General features: G+C 41.3%; 1 protein-coding gene across 1 annotated transcript; it reads right to left on the bottom strand.

The window, feature by feature from the left end:
* Window positions 1-4,569: 4,569 nt before the first annotated feature.
* Window positions 4,570-17,011, bottom strand: rgs17 (regulator of G protein signaling 17). The gene is made up of 6 exons (XM_018696943.2): window positions 16,820-17,011; window positions 13,897-14,302; window positions 9,246-9,376; window positions 5,906-5,980; window positions 5,574-5,805; window positions 4,570-5,382 (listed from the first exon to the last, which is right to left on the bottom strand). The coding sequence occupies exons 2-6, from the start codon at window positions 13,897-13,899 to the stop codon at window positions 5,194-5,196; spliced, it is 630 nt and encodes a 209-aa protein (XP_018552459.1). The 5' UTR covers window positions 13,900-14,302; window positions 16,820-17,011; the 3' UTR covers window positions 4,570-5,193.
* Window positions 17,012-19,591: the final 2,580 nt, after the last annotated feature.

The following is a 19,591-nucleotide window of genomic DNA, read 5'->3' as shown; positions in this document are numbered from 1 at the left end:
TTTACAAATTCACAACAGCTGTGCAGTGTCCACTGACAAACAACAGAAAGATAATAAAATGCTAATCGTTTCATGGCAAGTGGCATTTTTGAAAATTTTATTTATGAATTACTGGTTAGAAAATGTGACTTATGTATGGACAATGCAAATCTCAAAGGCAGATACCAATAATAACTCAGCTCGTTTCTAGGTTTGCTCCAACTCAGCCCTTCAAACTGAGACTATGTAACTTTTGCATGAAAAAAATAACACAGTCCAACTCAGATGAAAAGTTGAATTAATTTGCTCAGTTGAATACACTCAATTGTTTTGGTGTTGGAGCCTCACTCAGTCTGTTGTGACTACCAGCCTCCCAACTTGAATATGATTTGACTTTTCTCTGCTTGTGCTACTTTTACACAGTGTTTTATCATTTGCCCTTATCCCTTGCCCGTCACCTGTGGCAACAATGGACTTTGTTTAGCAAAGGTTACATAGTCTTGCTTTTAAAATGACCAAATGTTACAGTGAAAAATGACAAGGACAAGTCCTGGGCACAGGCTGGGGCTGGATAACAATATTTGTCACAGAAAGTCATGATGTGGTTTGTTCCTTGAATAAATAGTTTTCCCCCCTTCAGTTAGGAAATACTGCACAGGGTCAGCTACCAGTGTTGTAGCCTGAGTTGTGAGAGTTTTTCCTGACAGTCAAGTCAGTCAACTTTCCAGTCAGTCGCTTAACTGTCAGTTGAATTCCAGTCGTCTATATCATCTTACCAAGACTCCAGCACACAGCCACATAATGTCAGACAACAACACATTTATTTGTTTTCAGCAAGGTTTCTTTTTTATCATCACGAAGGCATATACTATTTTCTCTGTATATTACTTGTTTTATATATATTTATATATATAATATTTATATAGAAACAAAAATAAGCGTACATTTTTGCTGAATAAGATTGAAGAATATCAGCAAAGGGCAATGTAAACCATGGTCCATCTAAAACAGGTGAAAGGTGCGGTAGCTCGCCCTTTCCCAACTCACCCACAGTAACAGATTTGCATAGGCAAAAATGGGATTAGCCCTTAGACAGTGGATTCCTGAATTCTTTATAGAGATGCAAAATCTAGTTCAGCTCAACACAATTAAAAACAAACATACATACAAACAAATAATAATAATAATAATAATAATGTTGACTAGGCCAAGCTCTCTTTAACCCCTCTGGTCATATACATAGTCATTTTTCTGTGCACATTTTTGTTTACAGTGTTAGGCTTCAAGTAGATCTAAAAACAACTTGTACATTGACAACTAGATGTGAAATAAATTAACCAACATGAGAGGTAGTGAAAAGCCTACAGAGACGTTTGTTGTTGTTTTTTTGTTTTTTTTATACAAAGGAAAAAAATAAAACGTGTCAGTAAGGCCAAAGCTTCGCAAACCTCCTCCATCCCATCAGGACACTTCAGCTCTCAACCTTTTTTTTCTTTTTTTTTTTTAAGTCAACAAAACCACAGCCACGTTTCAAAAACCCACTCACTTGGAACCCATGGAAATTTAAAGACAAAAATCTAAACTCAGCGATGACACTACATCACTTCACATCATCATCATTGCTTGTAAAATCCACATTTGAAATGCAGTTATTAAAAATAAACAAGCGTGTACTTTCCCCCACTGTGTAAAAGTCACAATAAATTAAGAGGAAAGGACGTAAGCAGAAAAGCTGGGTTTCTGCTGTGTCGGTCCTCCCTGTAAAACACTCCCAGTTTTTAACTCATGACTGTCCGTTAGCACTGGGCAGAGACTGGCGCCAGCCTTAAACCTGCTGGCGTCTCTGCTAACACTGGGGACACTTAGCTCCCCACTGTTACGAGTATTTAATAAGGTACACACATCTCACAATTTATAAATGTAAACTTGGTTTAATTGCACCATGATTTCATTATCTGGTTCTTGGTGAAACATTCTCGCGTTAATTACTGTATAGACTCAGCAACAAGGAAACAGCTGTACTGTGCAGAAGAGGGATTTGTTTGTAAAAGAGCTTTATGAGTGACAGGCATTCTTCTACTGACTCAAAAAGTTACAGAGTTGTCCAAATACAAACGTCTAAAATGCTTATGTTTCCTGGTAATGAAAACTTGCTCCAAAGGGCAAGTGTGAAAACGGATCCGTTAGTATCAGAATTGGTTAATTACTCTGTATTCCTCTGCTTCTGATCAACTGGGCACATGCATGCACAGCTCTTCATTAAAGCAGCTAAGCAACATCAATCAAGCCCTTGTGGATATTAATGTAGTCTGCATGTGAGTACTGTATTGCCAAAGGTTAAATATAGTATATTTTCAATAAGGAACATTGCAAAACTAATGGGTGATTATTGGTTTAGACTTGCCCTCTTGACTTTACAGTGGTGATTTTGCTGATTTATAACCAGTACTTCCCAACAAAAAGCTTTTGCAGAGATACAATTAACTCAGTTTTGAACTGGCAGCTTCATCTAGTTACTGCAAGTGAAAATAAGTCTGGAGGAAAATTCACAATCCCATGATTCCATGGACTCTATGCTCTAAAAAAGGACCTGAATTTCTCTTTTTCAAAATAAATTATTATTATCTGTTCTTTAGTTCCTCCAGTAAAACTTGCAAACGCTAACTAGAGGCAGACAGTTTCTTGAATAATCCAAGAGTGGCATTAAAATATTTGGAGTATCCTGAAAGGTGTCGCGGTTAATAATTTACAAGATAACCTTCTGAACAATTCAAAACCAATCAAACACAGTGGGACAGAGCTTCAAATAGACTCCAATCTATTATCACTAACTACTTCCAATTGCACTTCAACAGTCATCTAGACATCCTGCATCGTCTACTCTTAAATTTAATCTCGACCAAACTTGGCACGTGTACTTCAGGTAGTTAAAGGAAGTGGCAACGTGGATGCCTACATTTATCAGTGAGGAGTGGCACTGTGTTCAATGACACTTTAAGACTGCACTGACCACCAAACCAAAACATCAGCTATCCATCACGTGACATGATGAATACACTTGGAGGCCAGGTAAGTTTAAAAAAATAGCGTATACTGCACTCATGCACTTTCTACTGCACATCCACAGGCCAGGAACAAAGTTCAAATGTTCACATCATCAAAAAACAAAATGTCCTTTTATATACTAAAAATGTTAATGGGACATTTGGCAAGACCCCCTTAAAAGTTTTTTTTTCTAATTTTTTTTTCTGTTAAGTGTGTAACTGTACCATACACACACATAGCCATTATCATTGCATGCTGTCAAAGTCAGATTAGAAAAACAAACCAGAGTGTGTGAGGGCTGGCAGTGGGATGGAGGATTAGCATGGCTAGCACAAGCATGCTAACTGCTTGCCTACAGCATGCTGAAACCTAGCTAGCCTTGTTGAAATGGCTAGCATGTTAGCATTAGAATACCAACCCTTTTTCACTCGCTGGTTAAAAAAAAAAAAAAAAATCAGTGTCTTAAATGGGCAGCAGCTAACTGAAGGACTACCACACACTCTCCCAACTTCATCTGCTGGAGAAGGAGACATGACAGAGACTCTACAGCCTAGTGACAAGTCACATCTGATATCTCTTCACAGCATCTTTGACATCATGTTTGGCACCTGGTTCACATATCTGCAGCGAGATATTGGACGTCCAACTCTGGGGACTGTCACAGTACCAACAGCTTCTAAAGCTAAAGCCTTACAGACAAAGGCCAGGGCTCAATACCCCCTTCAATAACATCAGTGCCTGCCGCATCTGCTTACGTTCTCCAAGCAGAACCAGCTTTCCATAATGCTCAATTCATGGTGAAACACTACAAAGTAAACCCTCTTCTTCTGCTCAAGACTTTCAAAAATGTAGATGACTATTTGGAGTTGATGTGGGTTTCTTTTAATTTTCTCCAGTGGTGCCCCCCCCCACCTTTGGGCACCTGTGCTTGTCAGGCTGTGATGGTCTGAGTTGGAGGGAGTAGAAGGAGGGAGGGAGGGAGGCGGAGGGTGGGGGGTGGGGTGGGGGTGGATGGGAGGTAGGGATTGTTGGACAAACTGTGGTTGCTTTCCAGAAAAACTCCAGCAGCGCTTGTGCTGCCTTTTCTTACACGTAAAGGCATTGTGATTTTCTCAGTAGAGAGATTTTTTTTTGTCTAAAGTTCATGAGTAATAATAATACATGTAGCTGCCCAACCACAATTCTAGCCCTTACTTCTCCCAGTTAAAGAATCTTAAAGAAGGAAAGTGCTTGGATGGACGGACGGACGGATGGACAGGTGGATGGATGGATGGGTAGGTGCTGCTGCTGCTGCCTTTGCTGCAGAAGCCATCAAATCTCCTCAATAAAAAACTGCAGTAAGCTTAAAATTGGCAGAAGTGTACTTTTTCCCTTCACTGAACATAGACAGCCAGACAGAGAGACAGGTCCCCTGTCTTAATACATCTCAATATTCAAAAACGGTTGCAGTCCACGGCTTACATCGTCAAGCTACTGTAGAGAGAGAGAGTTACATGCAGAGCCAGTGCTTCTACTGGTTAAATGGTAGAAACGAACTCCACAACTAGGTGTCATGTTTGGACAGTAAAGAAATTAATAACAAAACAAAAATTAAACACATCTGAGGAATGGGACAGAATTAAAAAAAAAAAAAAACAAATGAAAGAGAATGAGTAAAGAGAGAGAACATTAAAGTGAGGGTAGAAAGCATGAGGTCTAAATATTACAGTACAGGAACAGTTGGCTTGTCCTTTTTGTCTCTCTCTTTCTCTCTCTCTTTCTGTCCCCACTGCCTGAGGAGTCCTTGTCCACAGGTAACCAACAGCTGGCCAATCAGGTAGACCATTTCAACCAACAGCTGACATGCGGGTTGGCCAGTCAACCGAAACAAACAGCACAAATTGCTAGCAAAACAATCACTGGCCAGCATTAATGGTCTTAAATTGACCAATAACCAACCAGCAAAAGGCCGACCTGGCTCCAGTGGAGAACTGGATATAAATTGCTTAAAAAATATAAATAAAAAAACAACCAGCTATCTCGGATGTCATTCAGTCTTTTCAATCAAAAAAGAGGGAGAGATTTCCAAACCCGACTTCTGGCACCATAGTAGTATCTGAAGTTTAAGTAGTAGTCTCGTTGGTGTACGATGGCAATGAGGGAGGGCGGAGGGGTAGGGAGTGGGGGGGTCTAGGTGTCGAGGCAGGTGCGCCTCCTGCTGGCCAGGAGGTCTCTGTAAACGGAGGAGTTGAGGAAACGGGGGTAGGAGTCGCGGTGCATCAGGGTGTAGATCTGGAGCTGGGCTTCCTCGTACATCAGGTTGCTGGGCTCGGCCAGGCTCTGGTTTATTCCTTCTCTGACCCGTGAGTCCAGACTCACCTGTGGTAAGGAAAACAAATTAAATTTATAAACTTCTTTGTTAATGATGTCCCTATATAGGAAGTCATGGGATCAGCAAAGTGATTAGGATTCATCCTCCTGGGGACCATGAATGTCTCCACCAAATTTCAGATCAATTCATGTGCTTTTTTTAATCACTTCTGATGATCTAACACAAATACAGTCTGTACCTCTTTGGGTGATAATATGGACACGTAGTCTTCATATATGATCCTGGCCTTCTCATCCACCACGGAGGGATTTGTCTCCTTCTTCAGTTCTTCACATGCCAACCAGAAAAGCAGGTTGTCCTCGCTGTACTCTGAGCGCAGGAACTCCCGGAAGATCTCCCGGCCCTCCAATGAGCGCAGCATCATCTCAAAGCTCCGTGCCCACGACAGCGCCTCTTCTAGACTGGGGTGTCTACAGTCGGACATAAAAGAAAAAATTGAAGTGCGGGACTGACACGAGACACACACAAACAGACAAATATACTGACACAAATATGCAAGACTTGACTTACTGTTCTTCTGCAGCTTCAATACTGTCCATCTTGGTGCAGGTTTGTCGTTCACTCCTCTCCATCCTGTCTTCATTCCTGGATTGGAGACAGGAAATGATTTTGCTTGCCAAAATAAAAAGACTGGATATGTGTCTGACAGCTAAAATGGTTAAGTTTGAGTTATGATTAGATTAACTAGAGGAGGAGTTCCAGTTTTATTTTGATACATTTTCATCCACTTTTGTCTTTAAGGCTTAACATGCAACAATACACTGATTGTGATGAATTCATCACTTCTAAAGGATATGAAGTGATTTTCTATTTTCTCAATGCAAATAACTATTTACCATTGAAGAATAAAATTCAGAGATGTTTCGAGCCAATCAGCAAGATCAGTATCAGGGCTGATCGAGTAATTTTGAATTAATTGATCAGCTGTATAAAGCCAGATTCATTTCAGATCCTTTGTCTATTTTCCAATGGGTACATCAACTGTCAGAATATTCCAGCATTCGAGCATTTAGTTGGTGCAACACACATCTAAAGTGCTTCTGTTGCCTCTGTTCAAAAGTCACATATGTCTTATTACAACTGCAAGGACCAAACGTGAGGATCTCTGTTGTTTTAATTTTGACTGTTCTTTAAAAAAAAAAAAAACACAGTCACTTACAAGTCTCCTAATTTGATGAAAGTGCAGTACTATGTTGCTGGACTATACTGTATGCAGCCTGTCACAAGGGGTCAAGTCAGCAGTGTTTAAAAAGACAAGTCACAACCCAAAAAGGTTTTAACCCATGGCTGCGCGTGCTGTAATCTCTCTGTTTTAGAGCTGAGACTACTGCTTAAATGTCACTATTCTGATAATACTAAAAATATACAAACATTATCTACTCACTCACTTTTGTTTGTCTAATGTCATAGTAATCTACATATGTTAGGGTCTTCAACTGTTGGTAAGACAAATCAAGACATCAGAGGACATTACCTTGCTCTATGGGAAATTGTGATGGTCATTCTTTTCAATTTTCTTACATTTTGTAGCACAAAGGATTAAGTGATTGATAAAGAAAATTGGGCAGATCAATAATGAGAGTGACTGTTAGTTGCTGCTCTATTATATTTCATCTCTTTCAGCTGTTAATCATGCTGGGAAAGCATCAGTGTGAGCCTCAACCGTCGAAAATAATCTCCACATACTCAAAGTCGATAAAACAATAAAGCTTCAGTGAAAGCCTTTATGTAAACACTTGAAACGCACACGGTAGCCTCTCTGTCTATCGCAGCGAAGTCACACTTGCTGAGTCCACAATGCAACACACACTGGAGCTGTCTATTTTTGTCCCACCATGGAGGATCTTTCCTTCCTCTTGCTGTCTCTTGTCAAAGTCCCCATTGTGCGGCGGTAATGGGCTAAGCTAGCCACAGCCCCCGAGCGCCCTCACAATACAGCTAAATATACAGGCTGTTCTTCACAGCTGTTTTGCATGTGATGTGTGGATGGAAATAGAAGGCACCCCGACCAGATAAGGGCCCTGTGTGAGGGTGGGTGAGGAGAGGTTGGAGGGTGGGGGGCGAGTGTGTAACGGTTTCGTACACACTCACCCTCAGTCTCTAAAACTTCACCACGGCAGCAGACAGGACCCCTTCATACACTCACACAGATCTCTACCACTTGACTGGGCACGATAGCAAAAAACGGGGAAAAAAAAAAAAAAACTAGTGACACAGAGAGCATTCAGTGATTTACATGTAACTTCTTTAAGGGTCTCGGCTGTGTAACACAAACTTGTGCTGAAAAGGCACATTATTCTTCCCCAGCGTTCATACCAACATAAATAAACTTTAGGGTACCAAAGACAGTTTTCCAAGCTCGTTCGGGAGACGCAGACGCTGTCATTTAACTGAAAAACACACAGCGGAGTCACAGAGCACTCACTACGGGCCCAGTCCACAAGCTGCCACCACTTCAGATGAAGTGGTGTGAAAGAAGCAGCACATTCACCATTCACTGCCTGAAAACAATGTTTCATTCACTCCTCTCTCCGGGCAAGAGTGTAGCCACAGCAAGGCAGCTGTAAGGAGCTGCACAGTTAGTTACAGCTTTTGGTGCCTTGCTCAGGGGCGACGTGGCGCACTGAGTCTTTATGCAAGTTTCTGACATTCAGAGCAATTGCCAAGTATTAGGACACTGCCACACTTTTTTTGTGTTGGCTGTGTGCTCCTTAGTTTGAGAATGTAGGAGAAAGTAGGAAATAAAGCTGCAACTAGTGATTATCACTGAATCTGGCCATTACTTTCTCAATAAATCACCAGATCATTTGGTTTATAAGATTTACAGATGTCAACCACAGTTTCCCAGAGCCCAGTCTGATATATCTAAATGACAGTGCAGTTCAAATTCAGTTCAATCATAGAGGACTGAGAAAAGCAGCAAATAGTCACATTTCAAAAAGCTGGATATTTATCATTTGGGTGCAAACTGTCTCAAGTGTACAACCCATGAACAGCAAGCCTGAATCCTGACCTGTGCCTGTGCTGCAACCATTTTTTTTTCACTTTACTTCAAAGCTAAAAGTCAATAGTTTAACATGGAATTCATACTGTAGTTAAACTTCAGACTCAGTGGGCTTAAGCTAAAACAGTGAAAACTATTGTATATCACTGTCAAACTATTCACACACTGAACTATAGTTATTTAAATGCAGTAATATAACATAAAAAAGTGAAATACCTGGGTTGCAAACAAACACACCAACTGTGAAAACTGGCATGGCCCTTCACAAGACAAAAAAAAATGCCTGTAGGAACAACATGTGGGTCTTGACAACACTCTGAGTTGATCTCCTGAAGTTTTCATGACTGCACAAATTTGTATTATTAGCACAAACATACTTAGACATGATCCAGCACAGCTTATGTTGTGTTTTGTTCAAGGAACTCCCAGTATTCCTAATCTAAACCATGAGGACTAAGGACAGAGGAAGCCCTTTGAGGCAAATTTTAATTTTGCGATTTTGTGACTTGACTTGACACCGGGGTTCATAATTGTTCAACTCTTCAAATCTGAAAACTGTTAGCATATGGGTCGGTTTGCAGGAAAGGTTTAACAGGTCCCAGGCTGGATCACGCACCAGTGCTGTGTCAGTATAAAGTCTGAGTTGAATTTCTAGGGAGCTCAACATCAGTGTAACATCACAGATTAAGCAACAGGATTAAGGGCAGGACCAAATGTTTGTTGTTTCAGGCACTGGGGGATTTTTTTAGTTGGGTGATACAACTAAAACCACATTTAAAAAGGGCAACATCTGACTCTACAGACATGGAGGGTATAGTGTAGTATAGCTGTGTAATAGTTTCTTACCAGAGACACTTGCAGCAGCCGCACCAGCAGAGGCAGCAGGTGTTGGGTCGGGGCTGTCCAGGGGCCTGGGGTGGGGCCTCGATGTGTGCCGCCTGCCTTTTTCTCATCTCCACTCCACTCACACTCCGGGGCTTCACAATGAATGTACATGGAAAATGAACACAGTTAAACACACTTCAAATGAATGACAGTATAACATAGAGTACAGTTGCAAATGCAAATTTGGTCCCCATGTTTTACTTTTGGCTCAGTAGTAACATATTATATTAGAGGAGGGGAAAAAATACAAGAAAATAAATGTATGTATGTGTGTGTGTGTGTGTGTGTGTGTGGGAAACAGAGATGAAGCGAGAGGGAGAGAGCACTCAAGCAGGACAGAGAGGATTCCCTTCCTTGTACGGTACGAGGGTTTCTGGCATCAAGCCAAGTCTTTCACTCAGCTTTGACAGACACTACACATACATTTCAATAGGCACAGACAGGAGAAACAGGGTCTACCCATCAAATTCACGGACAGAAACATGTGTGCAATAAAATACACATATTCATGCACACACGCACACTCATATTAACCCATCCAGCTGTTTCTGCATTCATGCTCTGTCTGGCCTCAGAATGAGCAACAAAACAGTGATACACCACAAAAACTTGCAGTGTTTCTTTTATATTGCGACCCTGTGGTCACATGAATGCGTTGCTGTTGGCTGATGGACTTTGATTCGCTCTAAATGAGACTGATGCGTCATTCCACTGCAGATACACAGCAGTGCGGTTTCTGCTAATGCTTTGATGTTCCTGTTTCAGAAATGTGCTCTTTAATGCGTGACACATGCAATGAAAATGTACAGTACATGGTAATATTTCACTCAACAGTTAGCAAGGCTGTGACGCTGCACCCAGACACGAGCAGCACTTTGTACTAAGTGCTAATATCAGCATGCTAATACGTTCACAATGACGATGCTAACATGCTGATGTTTAGCAGGTATAATGTTGACCAAGTTGTTAGCATGCTAACATTTGACTAATTCAATACTAATTCATCACTAATTAACAACATGCAGCTAAGGCTGATGGGAAGTACTCATTCATTCATTCATTCATTATCTATACCGCTTATACTTAAGGGTCTTGGGGGGGGGGGCTGAAACCAATCGCGGCCGACATTGGGTGAGAGACAGAGCACACCCTGGACAGATCACCAGTCGATCGCAGGGTCAAGATAAATGGATAAACGACCACTCACACTCACAGTCACACCTACGAGCAATTTAGAGTCACAGAACCTGCATGTCTTTGGACTGTGGGAGGAAGCCAGAGTACCTGGAGAGAACCCACACAGGCCCAGGGAGAACGGATCACCAAAGTCACTGGGATTCATCTTCTGGGGACCATGAGATGTCCACATGTCCATTCAAAATGGACCAATGAAGAGGACCAACTGACCCACAGGCTAACACTGCATGGTTAGAGTTGCACCGCTAGCATTTGAATGTTGAATCTTCTCAAAATTGATGTTTGGCTCCATATTCCTCCATTTTACTGTAAACCAGTCACCTCGAAGACCAAATAATTAACAAAACCTCAATGTACAGTTGAACTACCCACTATATGAGATTTGACAAACTCAGAAACAATGTCTCAGTTACTCAGACAAATCCCACATCGACCTTAAATATGTCATATAACCAGACTCTTTGTTATTTTTGCTTGTTTTATTATTAAATTCCATTATCAAAATAGTGTCTTATTTTATTTTCACTTAGTTGACTGATCTACTAATTGTTGCAGCTCTCTCTCACCATTTTTATTGGGTGTATTTTCTTCCAAAATAGATTCAGCTTGTCATTTTAGGCATTTTGTGGAGTGGAGATGGCTAGAGTTCCTACAAAAAGTTATGTGATGTTACTGAGTGTAAGCCTCAGAGAAGAGGGCCATTGTTGTTCTTCAGCACTAAAATGAACACAGAGAAAAACTATTTGTTATCATTTTCACAGAATATCACCTTAAGCTGCTGAAAACCTGGGCATAGACTGCGCAGGGTTCAGCAAACCTTTCCAAAACAGTTCAGTGAGCGAATTATTTCTCTGCCATTGCAGCTACCTAATCAATTTAACTGTACTTAAGCGTGGTTTGACCTAGACAACGAACTCTGTTCTCCCTTTAAAGTCTCTGTGAACAGTCCTGTGCTGGTTTTTGCCTGGGGTTTTCCTCGGCCTTTACAGAGACTTTGAAGGTCAATGTGCCAGTTGCCTCAGCCTTGCAGGTAGGAGGGATGTGAGGAGCTACTTTCACATCACACAACAGCCTTTATAGGCAAACACAGGGCTTTTCAAGCCTAAATAAAAATACCACACTCTAAAAAGTCATTCCTATCCCCAAAATGATAATATACAGTGTAGTCTGGTAATGCAATTTTTAACCGTCATCCATGTAGATGTTAACAACACTTGGTGGTCTTTTTATGAGCTACACAGGCCAGTAAAACCTGTCTCCCACTGTGCAATAAGCTTCAACTATAACAGCTCTCTCTCTCAGATAGTCCAACAGCCAACATTTATAACAGGAAACACTACCAAGATCGGCTAAGAAGAGGATACCATGTCTGAACTCAATCTTTTGTCACCAAATAATGAAACTCCACTTCATAATTTGAGGTATTTAAGCTTGATTTGACAGAGGGATTCTGTGTGAAAAATTAGCTTATTAATTGCAGTCCTGTAGTCTGGGAATCAAAAGTAGAGTTAATGAAACCAAACTCTTACCTGTAACGTCATGGTTCAACTTAAACTCCTCATTAAACTCTTATAAATCCAAATAAAAATAACTCGCGCTCCAGTACCAAGCCTTCTCTTTTCTCTCTCGTTCCCTCTACTCTGCATACAGACACGCAATTTACTATTCTGATGATGCATGGCAGGTAAGGCTGAGACGACCTGTCTAATATGCAAATGTCGTCGCCTGACCAGTGGAGTGGCCATCAGTTATTCAGCGACCAGGCAGCGACTGTGGAAAAACAGGCTGCTAGATGCAAACGACAGCAAGGCTACGGCTTTGTTCTAAACCCGGAGAAGGAGGCCGCATTGACAGGACATGCAAATATGGAATGGAAATACAAATACAGTGAGATGAGAGAGAAAAAACAGGAAAAGGGATGACGAAAAACAACATGTATGCAGCGAAAGTATAGTAAGTAGAGTTTTTGTGAATTTTGTAAATTAAGACATAATTCAAATTGCTTGAGGATGAAAAAAAATTGAAATACCAAAATATTGGACATCGCATCAGCCAAAAAAACAAAAACAAAAAACAACTGATTACATTCATTTAATCACCTCCTAATCTACTTTGAGGCCTCCATCTTGGTTTACCATCAGGTTATTAGGCAAGGAATGAGCCATAAATAAGATTAAAGAGTAAATACGGACAGGTTAAAAATTCTATTGTATTGTTTATGGGTTAGAGGTTGGTTTATATAATAAGATACAATCAAATAATCTTTAAAAAAAATTTTAATGTTTTTTTTTCCTCCCAGTCTTTTGCATAATGCTGCGTTAAAAGTCTTCCATTACATGAACAGGTATAAACTTTTACAAGTCTTTTTATACAGAGCTATGACAGATAATAATTTGAATATGGAAAACAAGAAAAATGTTCCACCTGACCAGTTACCAGCCACTGCATGTCAAGTCCCACCTACTGAATGTAGTGTCCTGTCAATCAACCTAACTAGTGGAGAGGAGGAACCAGTTTATTGGAATATAACCTGGACTTTTAATGAAGGGTGGAAACCGCAAAATATCATATTAAATAAAAACTAGTCCATCTGGATGGTAATCCACCCAATCTGCCAACACTTGCTACAAGTCACAAACTCTGGTCTTTCACTTAAGGAAGCTGAGTGGAACATTCATTCATAAACTTCCACTTGGAGACAGTCATTCATAGGCGGTGATAGGTTATGTCAGTGAGAGCTCAAAGCTGGACTGAGCAGGACTCCTGGCCAATGAGTAATACAGAACTGGGAAAGAAAGGATTTTGCTAAAGAGGTTTATTTAGCAACATCTTTGCAACCAAATGTGTGAGTGGATCATGCTATAATATTTTTTTTCTCTGATTTTCCTCATCTTATGTTTTATCAGTAAAACAGTACACAAGCAAAAACGCAGTTTGTGTCTTAGAGAAAATATAAGACCTTTTATTTTCTCCTTTTTTTAGTGCAAATGCTGAAGGCCACAGGACTGAGAAGTATCTAGAAGTATTTCAGTCAGCTTTTTTGGTTTATCAGCAATATGTCATATCAACTTGATCACAACAAATGGCTTACCCTGGCATTACAGGCAGCGGCTTACAAATCATGTTGTAAAACACTACTTGAATTTTATTCATATTCTCCTAAAATCCAAGTTTGCCTCAAAGGGCTTTACAATCTAGACCTAATTTCAGTCTAAGTGGAGTCAGGTTAGCAGTAAGCTGTGAATGTAACAATGAATGTTCAGTATGAGCCGTGAAGTTAGCTGGAACAGTAAAGGAGACATCCGGCTGCTGGGATGAAATAGAAGAGGCGATAATATTCTAGATAATAATAAATCTCCTTTGGACGCTATAAACAACAGCAGTCACAGTCATACCGGTCAGAGGTCAAACTTACCATGAATTAGTGAGTTCCTAAAAACAGGTCAGACAGAGCAGTCATGGCGTGAGGTAATAGGTTGCTGGACGATAGCAGGCTGGTTGACAGAGTGACTGACTGGTGGACTGTCTGAGCGTCTGTTTGGCAAACGGACTGGCTGTTTGGCTTGCTGGAGATGCGGGGCAAGGCAAGGAGGTTCTTTTCACCACAGAGAAGAGAAGTTACTGGTCTCACCATCCCTGACCGACTGGCACAGAAAGGGACTCGAGAGCTGAGGTGAAGCGTAACGACTTCCTCTCCTCGTTTCCTTATTTCGCTCGCTCCTTTTCGTTTCTCTTGCCGTCGCCTCCTCAGGCTTTCTTGGATTGCAGTGAAAGGGTCATTTATGGACTTGAGAGCGCAGGGAGCAGTTAAAGTACAGCATCTGAAAATCACAAAGGGCAAAGAAGAACAGATTTCACAGTCAAAATCACAAGTAAAACAAAGGTGCATTAATGAGAGTGTGAGAGCACAAACTGATTTTCACGACACATTTTATACTGAGTATAACCTATAGCTAGGAAGATATCAATTTTTGAGACTTAAAATCATCCAGTAGTGATTTACTGTATCAGCCAATATTCATTTTAAACATTTTTTTCATGAGAATCCCTTGTTTGTGTACTGAGCAGAAAACTCTAGAGTGGGAAGATAAACTTGCTTTCTGGTGGACACACTACATAATGACCAGACTGTCTAAGGGCTGAAGCGATTACTTGATTAATCAAGTTGCCTGACAATCATTTTGGTCACCAGTTTCAGTTCTTTCTGCACTGTTTCTTGTTTGCCAAAAAGTGAGGATTTTCCGTTTTATATCACCAAAAGCTAGTGAAGTTATTTCAAGCCATTTCAATATGCTGTATAATCAGTTAACCTGAAAAATAATCAATAAATTAATCAATAATGAAAGCAACCATTTCTTGCAGCCCTACACTGCTTCTAAACTATCTCAAACACGTCTTTGATACTTCTGTGCTGCTACTTCCTGTAACTTATCAGCCAACATATATGCGTATATGATACTGATGTATCTGTGATAAGCTACAGGATGTGGTCAAAATAAGATGAAATAAACTGAATTAGGAAGTGAATCAGGAAATGAACCACATGCAGCAAATGATATATGATACACTTAGCTTAGACACTCATCATGAAAGGATTAAGCCTATCACTGGTGCCACAACCCAACACTCAATCACAGTCAGATGGCATTTACTGGATTTCACATGGAGCTACCATCCCTCCCATATGACACAACACGCTTTCCCAATAGCGTTCTACAGTAAAACCGTTCCCTTAGTGAGAGAAGCATCGATATCGGCTCATGCCAGTTTAAACTGGTTTGAAAACAAAAGTTTCCCTTGTATATTAAAAGTCTATGAAGAATGATTTTGCATAGCTGTGTGCAAAGATAAGGCTTTTGTGTTGTACTTGTGAGATTTTCAACTGCCTGTTCCCAGGGAGGACAGCAACAGAGTAACTTTACATGCTTCCTTAAAAAAAAAAAGAAAAAAAGAAGGGGCTTATGAAAGTGCTGAGGGTAGCATTTTGCGTCATCTTATGATGCCTGTCTGTACTGTGTCTGAACTATCGACTGTTTTCTACTTTATAACACTGTAAACTGAAAACCTGGGATCTGGGATTTGGATTGTTGGTCAGACAAAACAAAACATCACAAGATGTCATCTTGGACTCTGAGGTGGAGATTTTTCACTACTGTCTGACATTTTACAGGCTAAACCACTAATCAATTAACTGAGACAATAATCAGCTGATTAATCAACAGTGAAAACTATCAGCAGCCAGACTGAACCAGAAAACGGTTATAACAAATGTAAATGCAGCAGACTGGGATTAGATGAAGAGTCAGAAGACAGTGAGACAGGTACCATAATAACTGTGTACAAGTTTATCAAGAAGAACTGGCACTGTTTTAAAGCTAAAGGGTGGCGACACCACATTTGATTTGATTTAGGTTGCTTCTGTTTACTGCACTTTATCTGAAGCTAACTGAGTAAAAACTATTCATGACATTACTTCTGAATCCTCACCTTACTTTTAGTGCCTAAAATGTTTGCTCAGTACTCAGAACAAATAACATCAGTCTCAGGTTTGCTGATAGTACAGCTAGTATTCTAGTCAGCTTCTCTGAATGAAGAGTAAAAGCTGCATGAGACGAATCAGGAAGTCACTCAGGATGTAGTGGCAACATAACCTGAGCTCCTCTGACTCAACACACCCATGGGAAAATTGTAGTGTGGGTGCTCCCTCAGCTGTGCAAGACATGATATCGTTCCAGTGCATGACAGTAGAGGGAACAGGACTTTAAATAACTGTATGCTGTGACAAAATGAAATGGAAAGTGAGGAAGTTGACTAGACAGTTTCTGATGGAGCGTGCTGTCGCAGCACTGAATCTGTTGCATCTGCCTGAAGGCCCCGTGCATATCTTCAGATAAGAGGCAGGCAAGCTCATCGGACCCTGCTCTCTCCCTCCGTGCACTAGCTCTGCTGGCTAGCTGCTGGGCTGGGTGTTTTTGCATGGTTCCTTCTGCAGCTGTCCGAACCGTCTGAGCCCAGGGCGCTGCAGGTCCGAGCAGCCGGTAGAGGAGATCCCTCCACCCCCCTAACCACCACCCCACTTCCCCCCCTCCCAGGTGACACCACGGACCGGTAACGCCATTAGAGAGATAGTTGCACGGTGCTGGACTGTCCGCACCGATTTTTTCCCCCCAGAAATCAAACACCACCCACTTTCTTCTTGCTAGCTTTAGCCGACAGCCTGAGATCCGCTATCTCTCGCAGCGAGAGGAGGCGGTGGCAGCCGAGCAGCAGCTAGCGCCGTGCTAACGTCAGCTAGCCATTCCGTGTGGAGCATTAGCGCAGAATAATCAGCATCTTACCCCTTAATGTCGGGCTTGTCAGTGTCCTAGGGTGATAGCCGTGTAAACGCGATGTCCCGATGCTTATTCAACGACATCGTAGGTGGGAATCCTGCGGTGTAACGTCCATCGCCGCTGTTTTTTCTGCCATCCGCCCCACTTCAGCACCGAACGCCGCCGAGCCCCTGGATGCACTGCGCAGGCGCGCTGCCGCCGCTGCTCTGTGGCTGCAGTCGGCGAGAAGATGCACTGCCGAGGCTCCACATACAGTCTAACACACACAGGGTCACATTACATCCCTGCTGTGCTACTACTGCGTCAACACCCTCCGAGATATTCCTCTAGAAACACTGCTGCGTCGACTTCATTCAGGCATCAGTTATTTCCCTGGCAGACATGGTCGCAAAAATCCATTTAAATTCTTCAAATGCGTAAATTCGTAATAAAGTTTAGAAGTCCACTTGTCACACTAGAGGAAATTTATCCTCAGCTTATACACCCGCAAAGAAAAAAAATCCCTCTATAAACTCACACACATCCTCCTCTAGTGTTACATCAGAGCAGTTTCTGTGAGAGGTAGTCCCTTCAGTTATGTCCCATAAATGAATTTCTGTTACACCATTTTGCATGAAATTGTGTCACTACAGCCTACTGTTGCTGCAGGCTATGTTTATACAGTGAGTTTATAATGTCCTTATCATGATGTGCATATAGTGCTTTATGTACACATATGGGCACCAGATATTTTGAACACTGAGATACAGCATCTGTACTCTACTTTTAAAAAATTGTCCTAGTGTCTTTAAAGACTAAATTTATATTGACAGTGTACTGTCTTCTAACCTGTTTCTAAATGAGTGTTACAGAAGCAGCAGATACAACCTGCACAGAGCTATGGATCACGCTAACAAGTTAGCTGAACTCAGTTCGAGGCCCTGTGTCTGTTTTTTAAGCAGTGCGAAATGTGACATAAAGATACAGAGACAGGTTACAAAAACATCCTCTCAGTAATCTGTTTTAAAATGTCATTTTATACCGAGGGCAAGCAGCAAGACCTGTAAATGGCTGTTTGAGCAGGAAAGCACTGTATAGTGAGAATTCAGTGAGAAACTGAGACAGCAAAGGTGCCAGAAATTTGCTCAAGAATTCCTGTAAATGTAAAGATTCATAATGAAGTTATGACCTGAGACACGTAACTGCTGAGTACAGCCTCCATCTGTCCATGTCTCTGCTATACAGCAACAGAGATGTGTATACACAAGGTGAGTCAGATTTATCCTGACATACAGTCATGTTTGATGTGTTCTGTTGAAGTCACATTTTCAAGAATAAACCATCTCAGAGTCTCAGTCAATGTGCATCTGCAGCATGAGCATGAAGCATCAGCAGTGATGGCTGCTCAGACTATATTTTCCTACTGTTAACACAGGGGGGCACCAAAACACTCTGCTCTCTCTCTCTCTCTCTCTCTCTCTCTCTCTCTCTCTCTCTCTCACACACACACACACACACACACACACACACACACCTGTTCGGCTGCAGCTGTGACACGCTTGAATGTGTGTAAATCTACTTGGTAACACTGTGTGGAAGAAAAAGACAGGAGCATTATTACCTGCCACAGTGACAATTAGTGGCTTTTAGTTGTCAAAAGCAGATTTAATTGCCATCTTTACACACATGCCAGGGTGCGTGAAGATGCCTGGTTTGATGCTTTTCAAATCATGTCATATGTCAGAACTATTTATAAAAACTACAAGGACTGAAATGAACACTGCTCTGAAATAAACATATTTAATCAATAGATTTACTGTCTGGTCATCCGCCATCCTTATGCATCTGACACACTCAATATTTAGATATGACAGAACTAGGACTCTCTGGGGAGAATGATGAAAAGGTCATGAGAGAAAAGCCAAGATGGAACATTTGTATATCCCTTGACACCACTGGCTCATTAATAGGGATCTGAAGTGACCTGGATCAACTCCGGTTTTCTTTCTGAGGAGGATTGCAATGATTTGCATGTGAAAAGGTCAATAGCTGCAAAAGCACTACTCCGTTTCGACGTGGCACTCAGACATGCGGCAGTGAGTCCTAAACAAGACAAGTGTGTGTAGAGGGGATCGACATGTCGGTACATGCAGTTCTGTGCATCTGGGTCCATACATTTGCACATGAATTGTGATGATGAGTGTGCATGAAATTTGCAAAGGAGTGGTGATGTGTGGATATACATGAGGGTGTTTGTGTCAGAACTACTTTCAGAGGAAAACGAGACTAAGGAAGACATAATGTTTCAAAAGAAGTACGTGTCTAAGGGTTGGACAGCTTTGGACAACATCTGTAACTTCTGTAAAACCAATTATTAATGCCCACTTCAAACATGTTTTCACTATCAACTCATCACATATGGACACTTGGTCAGGAGTCCTTGGCATCACATTTTAACACACTGTTCACCCCTGTAGTGTTGTTTTTCAAGGTACTGGATAGTCCAATAAACTTCCATTGTTTTCTGCTGTACTGAAATTTAACAGACTACAGACTAACAGACTACACCCTGTTATATATGGGGCGATCTCAGAACTGCAGTTTTTGAAGTTACAGTGAATTTATTCTAACCAGGTGCTGTGAGTGCTTAAACACACCCATGAAAAAGTTTCATAACGCTGTAGAGCATCCTGTATGTTGAGAAATGATCTTAAACATACCCTGTGTGTAAAAAAAATGACACCAAGGGGTCCTGACCAAGCGTCCATATGCAAAGTGTTGATTGTCATAACGGGTCTG

The sequence above is a fragment of the Lates calcarifer genome, linkage group LG16_LG22 (assembly GCF_001640805.2).
Source record: "Lates calcarifer isolate ASB-BC8 linkage group LG16_LG22, TLL_Latcal_v3, whole genome shotgun sequence".
NCBI lineage: Eukaryota > Metazoa > Chordata > Actinopteri > Centropomidae > Lates > Lates calcarifer.
The sequence above is the reverse complement of the archived record's forward strand: the minus strand, read 5'-3'. Positions and strand labels throughout refer to the sequence as shown.

Excerpts from the sequence above, each read along its gene's own strand:
- rgs17 (XM_018696943.2), bottom strand. Across the intron at positions 5,981-9,245 it reads GGCTGCTGCAAGTGTCTCTG|GAATGAAGACAGGATGGAGA; the intron begins GTAAGAAACTAT and ends TCTCCAATCCAG. Across the intron at positions 5,806-5,905 it reads ATTGAAGCTGCAGAAGAACA|ACACCCCAGTCTAGAAGAGG; the intron begins GTAAGTCAAGTC and ends GTCCGACTGTAG.